Raw genomic sequence first — 15,130 nt, 5'->3', positions numbered from 1 at the left:
ATCTAAGGAAGGTCAGTATTCTAAATCCAACACTAAATATATAGGAAGGGAAACAGAGACACTTTTTTAAAAAAACTTGAAGGTTTTTCTGAAAAATATCTGTGAGGAATGTGAAATTTTTCCAGATGTTGTGAGTATTGCAAATATTTCATTTTCTAGAAAAGATACATCCACCACTCTTGTCCTGCTTGTTCTGTCACTCGAAGGTGACTTAATTCTGCTCTAACTTTCCAGAAGGTGCACTGAAAGTGAAAAGTCAGCTACAAGAATTCATTTCTGAAACTTATAAACAACAGAAACTGCTCAGTTGTTGAGTTCACTGGCCATAAATTATTGTCTCAATGGAGCTGTCTGAGGTTTGAAATCATTGCATATTACATTTAAAGTTAAAATTCTTTTAAAAATCTGAAGTYTGAAATTACAAGGTTCCTGCAGTGGTTTTCAGCATCTTCTATGCTGAATGGAATTTTTAATCTCTGAGAAAAAAACTCAGGCTAGGAAATTGCCAAAGCCATTGAAACCTTAAAAAAGTAAAGCTAATTTAATATAATTTTATTTGTTATATGAAAATAGGATTTTCTAGACTTTTTAATAAGAATTCAGCCATGATTTCATTTCTACCAGAGGAAACCTTCAGATTCATAGAAAGTGCATATCTGGAGGACAACATATTGGTCCTATTTTCAGAAAAACATTTGTGTAAAACTAACTGAATTAACTCCAGTGAAATTGAGCATAGGATTTCTCCTCTCCTGTGTCCAATACCACAAACAAACATATATTCAAGGACTCACAAAGATTTATTTGTATCACAAAGATTTTGTTTGTTCCTTTCATTGGTCTGATATGACTAAAATATTGCCATAATCAAGTAGATTTAATCAGCTATTTTAACAAGAGTTTGTGACAACAATGTTTGTTTAAGTAATGAAATTCTGTACAACAAGAAATACCGAAATGAAGTTTCAGACCCTGCCTTTATAAGACTGCTCACACAAGTGATTGTCAGCTTCATTTGCTTGCATTCCTAACTTATTTAAATGTAAAGACATTTCTTTTCTGTTTTTCACTGAGGAGAGAATAGAAAGGTAAGCTTAGATGAACCAAAAATATCTACTGACACGCTACTGGCATGATGGGGGCAGAGGGGAGGGGACACAAAAGACTACTTTCCAGAACAGAAATACCAAAAAACCTTACGCCATTAGGCTAATCCTCATTGAAATTTTCTGAATGCTATTGGAAACATAATCTGACACATCCCTTTCCCTTCTGTAAGTAGTAGTTAAAATGTAAGCAGGTCTCCATCCACCAGAAGGCATATCTTTATTCTTACTTCGGTCTGAAATGAAGYTGTACAATCAGTTGAGGGAGGAAAAACCCAAAGTAGCCATTTTGAAGGAAATACAGTACGTTTTCTGTCTTTTGACACACAGTTAAGGGAAAAAGCCCATAATAACTCCCATAACTGTTCATTTGTGGAACCCTGCCAGTCATATCTCATTATTTCGTTAACCAAAAAAGCATGTGAAATTAATCAAAAGGGTGAAAATATATTTCTTTGCTTCATTAAAACCTAAAGCATGACCTGGTCTTAGGTGAAAGGAAGACAAAATAAACTTCTTCTGTTTAACCTATCTAGTAATCTCCTTTAACTTATCAATCCTCAAAGGAGGGACACAGAATGTGATAAAGACACAGGTTTTGGAATGCAAATAAGGAACTCTGAGAAAACCAAAAATCTGATCAGATTTCATCTATATCCATTATTTTTCATTTCTGAGAGAAGTATTTTAAATTGTATGAGTTGATGATGAACAACATGCTTTTTAATTCAGTACATTAAAGAAAAATATCTTCTGTGTGGATGAAGCTATGTAATTATGCATCCATTTTGTGCTGCACACACTGGTACTTCATCAGATTAAAAGTTTTTTCAGGTTTTTTTTTGTTTTTTTTTTTTAAGCCTGACAAATTGAACCTTATTTGAATGGGTTTTGTTAATAACAAAACCTTTATCAACCCCTCACCAGTGGTTGCATTGCTCATACTTTCACTGTGACAGATCCAGGTGTTAAATATAACAGACATTCTGATCCTTAAAGCAATGTTATAAAAGCTGTCACCTAAGTAAGATTTATCTGAGCTGTAGACAAATTTCCACTTGTGAAAATTGCTCATTCCCCGGTACTTACAATTAAAATGAAAAGGAAAAGCTTCTCTCAACAATACATTTTGCTTTGCTCGTTTGTAAATTACATCTTTAGCTTGTACCTAAAAAATAACAGTGTTATCATTTCTCACACTGAGATCTAATGTTTACTCAAATTGAAGGCGCTTTTGCTATTGTTTGCTGAACTATCAAGCATTTAGTGCCTATGGCAGTTTAGGTACTTCAGGTACTTGCCTGGCAAGAGGATAAGTGTTGCAGGGATGCTGAGCTGAACAGAGCTGTGCATGAAGGGAACACTAAGGAAAGGAGACCAAACGCCACCGAAGTGACAGCTGCACTCTGAGAAAAGAAAACATCCCAAATCTTTTGTATGCAGAACTCCATAACACACTCAGTAGCAGAATAATCGTGCAAAGGGATATAATACAGCCAGCATCCTCTGGCACTAGAAAAATCTTACTTTGTCTATCAAAAGACTTGATAGCATTTTAGGGTCTGTGTGGGGTAATCCGCACAATTCAAAGAGGCAATGTTGCATGGAAGTCTGGCTTGCCAAAATTTCTTTCTAGCAACACGGGTAAGCACTTGAGCACAGAAAGTATAAACCTTCTGCTTGCTTGGATTAAGATAACTTTGATTTTCTTTCCTACTCCTTTGTGTCTAATCCAAAAGTCCTACTCAAAATTTTATTCAGAATTTTCTCTTTAAAGAAGTTCTCTATTGATGTTAATGGTTATATTGTCGTAGAGGTATTCTGGGCACTGGTCCCTTTTCTAGGTAAGGACTACTGATTTTGCATGTATCTTTTAATCAACATATCCCCACTCCAATTCTGTGTTTGAAAGCTGATGGTGCTTTTAGGGCAGGCAAATAAAATGATTTTTTTGTGATTATGCACACATTGGTAAGCAGCAGCACTGCCTCGTAGTGTCCCTCACCCTTGACCTGCACGAGTACCTTTCAGATTCAGGAAAGTAATTTAGTCTCAATATCTTTTTTGGTCCTTGGTCTTAACTGAAACTGCCAACAGGGGAAGTAATAAGCACAGATTGTCATGTTATATTTTACAGTGGTAATTTGTTCACAAGGAACTGAATTAAAATCTACTGGTTCTTTTAAAAAAGGCTAGTAGATACAAATTGGACAGCCCATTAACTACTGTCAATCACTGGTGACTTTAATCTAATAACCTAGAAAATGGAGAAAACATAACTTTGCACCTTTCCCTGCATTTTCAAGTCTCAAGTCTCTCCTTTTTAATCATATTTTAGAAGTTAAGATTCAAATGTTGTTAGCATTTTATAGATGGGCAGCACTAAGTTCTACGTTACATGGAAGCAATTGAAACAGCAGGCTGTTAACAATAACGTCTCTCCTCTTTATTTAACATAAAACTAAACAAGGTTAATTAAATAGGGTTTTATTTCAAATGCCCACCCCCACCCCAAGGATATTTTGACAGCAGTACTTGTCAAAAGTCTTGTAGAAGAGGCGTGCTTTATGCACAGAGAATTTCTGTTCATGATAATACTGCTGTTATCAACCTCATTTCTATAATTTGTTTCTTTGTGCATTAAAACACTTTTCTGGTGGTGCAAAAAGAGGAGCATAGCCATTAAGGTCAATGCAGATCTCCAGGTATTTCAGCCCTGTTCTCATTTCCAATTGTCATTGCACAGCAATTAAATACTTTAGTGATGTAAAGCATTTTCTACATAAAAAACATACCTTGTCTTTTGAAATATTTCCTATTGGAAATAGGAAATTTCCTATTATATGTTTCTTGTAAACTAGGGAAGGTACAAAATGGAATAAGAGTTAATTGTCAATAAAGTTTGAAGTATCTGTTTTATGACTGGTAACTATAAACCAAAATCTAAACACAGTGAAGACCATGGCCTTGCGAAAAACTTTACCATGTTTGACTGCCAGTATGTAAACAGTCCCACTGCACTGATTAAATTTATAGATATACCTGCATGCTGTGTTAGGAAAGGACACCATGAATGTTTCCTCAGTTCAAAGAACTATTTAAACTGCTGTGCCCAAATTTTTTGCCTATGCTGTGCCAATTTTGGGGGGTTTTGTCTATGAATATATGAAAGGCATTTCTGGAGAGATATGATGATAAGTAACCTCTTCTCTATTTAATTTTATTTTGATTTAACTGATCATTTTGGGGAATGTGAGAGTCCTTAACATCCCTGAACACCAACTACAGTGAAGGCTGGCAATCTATAGCCCAGCCTTCCATGTCCATGTGTAACAGATGTTAATAACTCAAAAATATCTGTTAATGTATAAAACAGTAATGACAGTCAACTATAACTACAAAAAATGATTGTCATGAAAAAATCATGAAATACTGTAAGATAATTATTACACTTGCTTATTCTATTAAGGTATTTTGTACCCTCCCTAGTTTAGAGGAAACATTGCAAAAAGAAAAAAGTTGGGGTAAACAAAAATATTTTATGACAGTCCATGCTTTTCTCTGCTTACTTGCAGCTGACGGGCCATTTAACTGCTTGGTACAGTGTTAATCTGGGTTATAACAGCACAGTTGAGCGTTTGAACAGCTTATCAATATGTAGCTTACTTTCTGCATGATTGTCCATTGGATAGTCAAATACTAGCCAAACCCAGCTAGCATTCACTTGCAACCTCCTCACTCCTTTTAAGCATATTATAATTTCTTCCTATTTTCTATACTCCTTATTTTCTCTGAAATTCCTTTTACACATTTCCACTTGACAGATTGCATCAGCACTGCTCATTCTGCTTGCTCTCTCCTTCCTGATGTTCCTCCCACTTGTTGCCTTGGGTGCTTTAATGACTCAACCTTAGTAATAAGGCCTTCCACTTGCAATTGCATAGTCTCCTTTTCACTCACAGCTCTGCAAACTTTTACCTAAGCTATTGTGGCAGCATTTTCCAGAGTCTCTTTGGCAGTATTTTTTCCATTGCAGCTCTCTTACTGATGGTCCCATATTTTTGTTCCCCTGGCCTTGCACCTGCAAATGCCGATAGTGTTGTCATGGGAGGTTGTCCTGGGAAGCAGTTACCACTGGCCTGAGAATCAATCCTCTTTGTCTCTTGTTTTGTAGATTTTAGGTTATATTAGATTAAAAAAAAAAAAAAAAAGCACCGCAAAGTAGATAATATCCATTTAATTACTTAATAAATATTATCCAACAATATATGTGCACAGAAGCATGAAAATCAATCACTGTGCAAGACCTGCACTTGATTAGTATATTCCAATCAGCATTAACCAACAGGGAGTTTGAGCAGGTCCCAATAAAAAGTATATAGAACTAGGGAAAAAAGAAAGGCAGAACATCATCATCCTCATCTTCATCATATTTATCATCACCACCTACTAGATCAGAGAGAACCTTTAGAGGACAATGCTCTTCTGGCTGAGCACTGGGGAGAGTTTTCCCTTTTCCTTTCCTGTCTCTCACTTCATTGTTTTTTATTTATTTTTTTCTTTATTTTCCTCCTAAGTAGTTTTCATTGCTGGAGTTGATGTACGCCATCAGCTGTGGACCCTGCTAACAAGTCTCTGTACAYGTCTCAGTATCCTTAATGCAACACACTACTGAAACCTGTATCAAGTCTGCTCTCTGTGCTTCTTGGTGTGATGTGTTCTCATTTGGCACTTTTGTCACAACTAGGTTTTAATTTCATTTCTGTCATCTTCATCTATCATTGTCATGGCCCTTCCACCCAAAAATCATGTGCTTAGCTCTGTGTTCCTTTTCCCCCCTCTTTCTGCATCTTCACAGAACACAGATGCCCCATATCATTCTCCCTTTTCTTCCTTTCCTCTCCTGGCAATAACAATACGAATACGGAACATGAATTTGGCAACATGAGTATAGTGGGTTTCTCTGTCCTGAAGCTTGTCATTTCATATCCCATATCTTCTCTCTTTTCTCTTTTCAATCAATACGTTATGTTTCCTTCCTGTAGACTTCACAAAAAGTCCCCAGGATATGAGATACTGCCTTACATCTGGTACTCATCTGACTTTATCTCATCTTCTGCTTTCTCTCAACACACCAAACAAAACTCATTTGCAGCAATTCAAGCAGCACTTAAAGGTCCACCTTATTAGCTTCCAACTACCAGTGCTCAACCAAAACAACTGTTTTCATTATTTCTGCTTTCACTATGCAGGGTGAAAATTGCTACTGCTGGAAGGGTCCACACCTTCACTGGAAAATTCTTAGGGATCTACAAATCTGAAAACCTTTAAAAACATCTTTTTTACAACTTCTTTACAGATGGGTATAGTGCAGTTTATGTAGTACCCACTTTATCTCAGCCAACCTGCATCTGCCTGGATACTACTACACTACTACTACCACAATGAAAACAATGACAATAAGTTCATCTTCTTTGTTTCAAATTTGCTTTTATGATTAAAAGAGAGAACACTAAATACAATTTTCCATGATCATTATATCAATGGAAAAAATTGCTGCTTTTTAACAGAATAAATCTTTGCGATTTGCAAACATCATGAGCAGCAAACAGGCAAGTGCTTAATGTGTTCAAACTTGAGAATTTGCATGGAATGGCACTTAAATTGTACTAAATGTATGATGAACAGAATTTGGCTGCAAGCCAACGATCCATCATTATCCACATATAAATTGTCAGTACAATTTAAAAGAACTTTATTGTTTTATTATTTTTTACTTACCGTTAACTGCACAAAGGTAACATTGCCATGAGGTTATTGTGTAAAATTGCGATTTTGCTTCAGATAAATTCACCAGAAATAAACTCCATTGCTAATCAAATATATCATGCAAGCAAGATTCAACTGTGAAATCATTTTTCAATTTAATCTGACTGAATTTCATTACTAAAGGCTATTTTGCTAAATCCAATAAAGTATGAGTCAGGAATTCAGCTAACCTGTGTGTAGGAATAGCTACAAAAAGCATCCTGATATTTTAAATTATCATTTAAGTTGAACCAAATAGCATTAACAGCCTGGGTCTTTCCTGCCTAGAATCAAATCTCTGTATCTCTGTCCCAGTATAGTATAGTATAAAACATATAGTTAGGAACGGTACCCTGCAAAACGTTTAGAGAGTTTTCAAGCTTTTTGTACCAAACATTCTTTTTTGTGTAGAAACTACTTCTTCAGGAAAACACCTTCGCATCTACTGTCAAGCATGTTTGGTGACAGCCAGCAAGCCTCAACAAGCTCATGTAGTCTTCGTAAAGAACTGATCCAAACGCTCGCTAGGCTTTCATCGTGAAAGCAGCTTTCCTGCGATGGTAGTCAGTGTTTGCCCAGTATTTTCCTGTTGATTTAAGCTTTGGTGAATCATGATCAGTTGAAATAGTCTCACTACCTTTTTTAGACACATTATTCCTAAGCAGAGAGACAGTTTTCACTGCACGTTGGCCAGATGGAGTTCTCAACCAGAATGCCTGATAGAAGTAAGATGACATTTCCAGACCCTGGCAGCTCAGAAGCTTCCTTCTGTGCTGCCAGCTTCTCTCTCGACTACCAAGTATTTTGAACTTCCTTGCCTTTTTGTCCTTCTTTCCAAGATAAAGCAGTTACATTCACAGAACTGTGCTTGGATTCTGGAAGGGAAGTTTTACAGTCAACATGGAAAGCAAAAAGAATTAAAGACAGATTAAATGGTTACTAGGATTGATAAAATGAGGAGAGAGTGATTTAAGATTTCTGTGTTTCATGTGTATTTTTCCATATAYGATTCTGTAGTTTGAGTGTATACAATGTACAGTATACAACTATGCACCAATCAAAGCAATGTTTAATTCTTGCCTGGAAGAGACAGAGGGAAGTAAACATCAGCATTTACTAGATTTACCAGATGTTAGACAAGGGCATTACAGTGGAACTGTGAGCTCCATTTCAGATGCAAGCAGAATACAGAGTGTTACTGGGAAAAGCCTTTAAAAGAAAAGGTGGGATGCTGAAAGAACTATGTTGGCTTAGAGGTAAAAATTCAGCAAATGAATGAACGGATTAACAGGGAGGTTTCCTAGCAACTGGCTCAAGATAATGAACTCAGTCTCACAGGAAGAGTAAGTATAATTCTCTCCACTTTAAGATCCATATGTAAAAGTTAATTTACTGCAAAGCAACTCACAGTCTCATCAGATTTATGAAATGGAAAAGAAAAAAAACCACATACAGCTTCCTCTCAGTCGGGATGTGCAATGTTTAAAAAAATCACYGACAATAAGTTCTCTGCAAGTTTTTTTTTTCTCTGTAAATGACCAACATTAGGGCAATAGGTATGATAGACAAATCTAAATGAATGATTCTCGTTGAAGAAAGTATGTATATCACATGTTCCTTGGAACATTTATGAATTTGGGGAAGTATCTTTAAATCAACAGCTAATGTTACRTATAGGTGGCACCAATGCACGTGAGAAATTACTCTGAGCAATGGCTTACATATAAAGGTAACTAGCCACTTAGCAGGTACAACTGTTACTTAAGATAACACACCATACTGGAGCAGATAGGAGCAATAGATTGATACAGCAAATTGAACATTGGAGCCACCCAGAACCTGATGAATGGGGTGCTTTAGAGTATACTATAAATGACACAATAGTTTGTTGCCCTAAAAAGAAGAATCATTAGTCATGACAGAGAACATTAGTAGCTGTATTATTATGTATTTGCTGTTCAATGAAGACCAGCAATATGTTCAGTGTTACAGTAGGTGCATAAGTGACATTGGCCTTGAAGGTTACCTTTAACTTTCCTTAAAATCATTGAAAGCCTTGTCTTTGGGAAAGTACAAGATAAATTCCACACAGCAAGAGCTTATACTAAACAAACATATATACTTTTGATACTTGGTTAAATGGGGAATATATTTATTCAGAATGCCAAGGAATATAACCAAATGCTTCCTTAAAATCATGTACGTATTGTAAAATGTGCCCTGTCACAGAAAAGCATAAAAATAGCTAAATAAAAAGATGCTCACAAAAGTGTACACTTAAAAAGTGCAAATGTAGACATAGACATAGAAATTTAGACATCAGTAATTTCAGCTTTGAATAACGTTAGGACCACATATTCACTCAGGCTGTTCTAAGTCATGTTAATCAAAATGAGAGCTCTTCTTACACTTTTTGTGTCCATGTCACTAGTTTTTTATATTCCCCAAGGGGAGAATATGTCTTTGCTTTTGCTGAAGCATTCTATCTTTTCCAGTGACAAAAGACAAAAAAGCAAAAGATAAAACTTCTGACCCCAGATACTTTACTTAGTGGAGTCTCTGTTGCATTCCTGATTTGCAGTTTTCTTAACCTGGATTGTAATCTCTTAATTTTAAACAGCAGTTGCAATTAGAGTTTTTAGAAATTTTCTTAATTTTTGGAAAGCCAAAACGTCATTTTAATCCCCAGGCCTTGATGAGGCCTTGTSACCTCTTATTACAGTTATAAGTTGATATAAGTATCCATTTTAAGCTCAAAAAAATGATCCATACTCTAAGACTTCCACCAAAAAATTAAAGCTCCAAAAACAGGAAAAGGGAAGGGAAAAAAGCCTTGAACCATTAATATTGTAGTATCTTTGTTTTCAACTACTCACTGTTTTTAATCCAGTCTAAAACTTGAGTCCACTCTTTTGTTTGCCAAATTTTTAGGCTCTTCCTCCTCTTTTTCCACTTTGTTCCAATCCTAGCAAAGTTCAGGCACAGGGCTAATTTTCAGCATAAATAAAAGTGATGACTATTCAGACACGTCTATATTTACAGCAGTTCAAAGAATCAGCCATGTATAAGGGCCTCCTTATACTAATAACCACAAGAAAGATATTGCAGATGCTGTGATGGCCCATTTGTCCTTCTAATACCTTTCCCACGTAAAGAATTTCCTTCATTCCCAATAAAGGCTTTTTAGGACAACATGATGTAGTCCTCACATTCCAGTGTATGAAAATGAGAATAGCAACAGCACCTGTCTCACTTAACGAAGCCTTTACTTACTGTTTCCGTATGTTGTAAAACCTTTATATAAAACCAGGATAAAAGCTTACGGTTATGCGGCATTTTATGCCCAGAGGATATGTTAACCATTACCAAACTGCTATTATATGATTTTTCTAAATCTTCATGAAAGAGTAGAGACCCTAAAATTTGTAAAGACCTTTGACACCACTGAAGAGCAAATAATATCTTTTTTTTTTTTCAGAGGTGCTGATCAAACATAGCTTCTCCTAATCTGAATGGAAGCTAAAATGTCTCAGCATTTTCCATGATCTAGATGCTAACGCCTAAATATACATCCATATGTATAAAACACAGTGAGTTTAATTTCCTTGAACTCGCATTTTAAGTAATGCTGGCTGCACATCTCGTTACTCTGTAATAAACTTAAGTGTTTCGTGGGGATGTATTTTACTGCACTGCTCCTACAGGAATGATTCTTCCAATTGCTGTCAATCTGTCCAGTTATGTAGATATGCAGATGAAATACATATATTTTCCTGATGAGAATATTAGGATTCGTATAATCATGAACCCTCTAGAAATTAGAGTGACGGCTAGGATTTTTTAACAGCTCCTTAGCAATAAAACCAGACAGTTGCTATCTATTGTGCCTTTTTTCCCACCTAACAACATGGCACACATTAGATGCAAATTACCTTCAAAGGAGAGAGGAGAAATGTGGACTGTTTCGGGTCATATCCTTCTAATGTCCAAGGCTTTGTATCAGAAGCATTAATCATCTTGAATAACCCGCTTCTCAATGGCTAATAAACACTGTTGTGCTAGACGAGTTAAAAACTTCGTATCCCCAAGCTGAGTCCTTAGAGAAGTGCTACAGTGTGCTGTTCTTTTACATTTACAGCTGCAGAATATTCTTTTCCATAGGTGTGATCTAAGTTAGCTGTAAAGSCTTTGGGAACCCCAGAGTAGGAATATAGGAATTGCGTTATGGCCTGACTGGGCTGAGCATCTTGCCTCCAGATATATCATGATGAGGCTACTTCAAAAGGCAAAACACTACCATTATATTCACACTCTTAGATCTACAGGGTTATTGAGCTATAGATCATGCCCACATTCACTTTGGTCTCAGTGGCAACCTTGATCTCCTACCTCTCTTTTGCTTCCTCATATCTGAGTATGGTTTTATGCATTCTCACAAAGCAGCTTGTCAAAATCTCCAAAGATGTTTCACAACAAGTGTCTGAAACCCTTTACCAACGTTATTCAAACTTCTGTATTTACAGATGAAGACAAAAGAAGGAAAAGGAAAAAATGTTTATCCAGCATTGCTCCAAAATGGACCCTAATCAGGCAAATTTGAAATTATTGTTTTCTGTTTTATACTTAGCTAATCCTCCCACTTTCCCCAGTTCTGTCCGTCTCTGCTGCATGACTCTCTGGCATTCCCTCTGACATGTACATGGTTGATTATCTGGGAAGTTTTCTTATTTGAGAGTACAATAGACAAGATTCATCCTTTTCCGAAATGGAAGAGCCTACAGAGTTACTGTAAAATAAATTTTTGTAGCAGCTATATTGACAATACACTGGAAGAGAGATTTTCTTTCTAGGTATGACCTTTGAGTCCAAAGCATGAAGAACAAAGCAGTAAAATACTGTAGCTATGATGGATAAAAAGATGTTGCAGAACTAGAAAGCACTCTCATCATAAATGTAATCCTAATTCTTCTGAAAGATTCATCAGAGAGACTGGAAACTATATAAATTATATAAAAATCCACAGAGAGATGGATTTGTGAACTGAAGATGGGAGTAAAAATCAAGAATTTTTTTCTCAATACAGCTCTAAAATTTCACCTGTAAAATAGAGTATTCCATTAACCATTGACCAAAGTTTAGCTCAGGCCACACAAGAAAACTTAAACCAGAAAATAAAGGGTTCTTAAAATAATAACTAAAGAGGAACACACTACTGTAAAGAAGGACCCCTATGTATTAAGGTGTGAGGATAAGCGAAGGATGAAGAAAAGACTGAGATAAAATGCTTCGCACTGTTTTTGAAATAATGATGAACATGATAGCTAATATGTAGCTGGGTAGCTAATGAGATTGAATATAGAATTAGAAAAGACTTTGTCCAAAGCTGAAATAAGTTCTAAAGACTTAAGGGGCTCAAAGGATGCAAAATAGATCTCCCAAAATTCTGTAGGAATTAACAATGATATCTAGTAAAACAGATAAAAAACCTATCGGTTTATGAGAAAAAATAACAGTAACCATTGCATCTATATCTTTAAAATAATAATAATAATAATAATAATAATAATAATGATAGCTGCTAATGTATTATATTTATGCTATCTACAATGCAGTAAATATTTTGCCTTGATGTTATATGGAATATTATTAGTTAAACATATGGCAAGTCTTAGTTCAAATTAAAATGAAGAAAAGATGGTCTAAAGAAGATATATCAACAGGTTGTGCTGAAAAGGACCTACCCTGCCTAGAAAGGAGAAAATAACTTCTAAAAGACTAGATCTTGGAACCAATCCTATTTCATCTTGTCTTTAATGACCTTGGCATAAAATATAAAAGTATGCTAATGATAACTGTATGGTACAAAATTGGACATATTACCAAAACATAAGAGGATGAAGATAACAGACAGGAAAAAATAGCTGGGCTTGAGAACTGAAATCATAGAAAAGAAAGAAATTTAAGTCTTCGTATTGCAAAGTCATGCACATATGGATTGATGGCTATAATCTAGGACCTCATAACTTGTAAATTGTTGAGAAGGATGAAGATTTGAGTGCAACTATCTGACCACAGCAAAAGTGGGCAAAAAACAGGCAAATATGAATCTACCTGTGGTCAGTGATATACTTCCAAAAAAAGCTAAAAGAGTATCAACACGCACACCTCTGGTAAGACTTTAGCTTGAATACAGGATACAGTTCTGGTCATTCAAGATCAAAATGCCTCAAATTAGAATCGGTGCATAAAAATACCCGAGGAAGATATCATTCAAAGAGAGACTGGCAATCTTTTCTTGGTTAACGAGGTAAATGAAATCTGAGAAGGGAAATGACTCTACTCTATAAGTGCTTCTTAGAAGGAAACATAAATGAAGAAGAAGTACTTATGTTAAATTACAGTGCTGTCATTAAAAAAATGTGCTTGAATTAGAAGAATATTCCTAAAATGATGTTTTGAAATGGAATAAAAGAAGTAAAAAATGATGAAACATAATGATAAAGCTCTATCAGTTCCTGTCAGGGGTTACATGATATGGTTGCTTGCAATAGCAAGTAACTAGATTCAAAGACCTAGGAGGTTTCTTCCAGTTCTGTGACCTACATCTGACATGAAAGAATGGACTAGAATCTTATAAAAGATTCTGAATCAACCATAGTAGCTTTCTTATTATCCCTTAAAATCAAAACTTTTCAAATTTCTCAGAAACCAAGAGATTACTTACCCTTGAGAATTAATCAGCAATACTGACTTTCCAGACAAACAACAACAAAATGAAAAATTAAAATATGAAAATACATAACATAGAACCTTGATATATTAAAGGTATTAAAACAAGACGTGATTCAGAAGAAACAACTGATGCTGAAAAAGCTTAGCATGTTAGGATTGCATATCATACACACTGGCGATGCTGAGGAAATTTAGAGCAAGTTACAGGAAGTGTTGAAATTTTGTCAGGATTGACTCTTTGAGTTTCAAAAAGAAAAGCCATGCATTGGAAGTCGATTTTGGGTTAATTTTTCATTTGACTTTTAGGAGAAAAAATATTTTGAAAGGAACAAAAATGCATATGACAGTTTGTTAAAATTGTTGATACCCATCATCAAAAAATTGCAAGCATTTTAAGCACACAGAGTTGAAAAAGTAGACTGTAATTGCTACACTAACCATGTACTCAGGGTGAGTTTCATTTATACTATGTCCTTTCCCTAAATAGAAAGAAATAATATTAGATCAATAATATCTATGGACTTGAGCTTACTAAATCTGATGGAATAGCATTTATTGACTCCAGTAAGCTTTGGATGTAACAATGATTTTGTACATGCAAACTCTAACACCATCTCTTGATTTCCTAAAATAATACTTAGAAAAAAGACATTCATCCTCCAAAAGGCTGTTCTATTTTCCATTTTTCTCTTTTCTACTCATAATTTGGAGCATTGTAATTACTGTTCACTGAAATACTGATATCAATAAACATCAATCAAGACTATCTTTTAAATTATTGTGATTTTGTTCCAGATATATATTACAAGCATCACTGCATTGTAGGGAAAAGGAAGAGGGAGAGGAAGAAAGAGCCTTAGTAGGACCTTTCTAATACCAGGGATTGCACCCAAAACATTTCTGTTTGGTTCCTAAATGAATTTCTTTGTGCTAGTTTGGAATCATTTTCTTTGTGCACGCAAATATGCATAGTGTGCTTAAGCAAAGTCAGAGTTATTAAAAAACTGAAATCCCCTTCTTTAATCTCTATTAATAACTGTGTAAATTCAGTGTTCCAATAATCCTCATAAGAAGATATTAAGGGACATAAATGTTGTTAAGATGAAAGCTGCAATCATGAGCTTCTCACACTGCACCAAATACCATGGCGAATTACCTTGAACACACAGATTTACTAAATTTTAAACTGGCACTTCATCCCTGTTTCAGCAAGCATCCTCGGCAGATTTAATGATCAGGAACATCCTTCTGGTGCATGCTGGGCGATATGGCTGCAGGGTACAGACCACGGCAGACACGGTATCGGATGAGGCGGAGCTGCTTGTTCGGGGTGAGTACTGCTAGCAGTACAGGCTGAAGACATGGTCACCATAAATTATTGCACCAGGGAATTTAAATATATGGACTTTAGGGACATTTGTGCTGTACACTGTACTTTAGATTTTGTAATACTGAAATAATCTGTGATTAACCTACTTGTCTTT

General features: G+C 35.5%; 1 protein-coding gene across 1 annotated transcript in view; it reads left to right on the top strand.

Moving 5' to 3' along the window:
• CNTN5 (contactin 5) overlaps positions 1-15,130 on the top strand; it is a 195,976-nt gene that overhangs the window by 126,281 nt on the left and 54,565 nt on the right. The window contains exon 11 of the mRNA XM_026073782.1: positions 14,856-14,976. Within this exon, the coding sequence (XP_025929567.1) occupies positions 14,856-14,976 (121 nt within the window). The remainder of the gene's footprint in view (positions 1-14,855; positions 14,977-15,130) is intronic.

This window comes from Apteryx rowi, unplaced genomic scaffold, assembly GCF_003343035.1.
Source record: "Apteryx rowi isolate R43461 unplaced genomic scaffold, aptRow1 scaffold_378, whole genome shotgun sequence".
Lineage (NCBI taxonomy): Eukaryota > Metazoa > Chordata > Aves > Apterygiformes > Apterygidae > Apteryx > Apteryx rowi.
The sequence above is the reverse complement of the archived record's forward strand: the minus strand, read 5'-3'. Positions and strand labels throughout refer to the sequence as shown.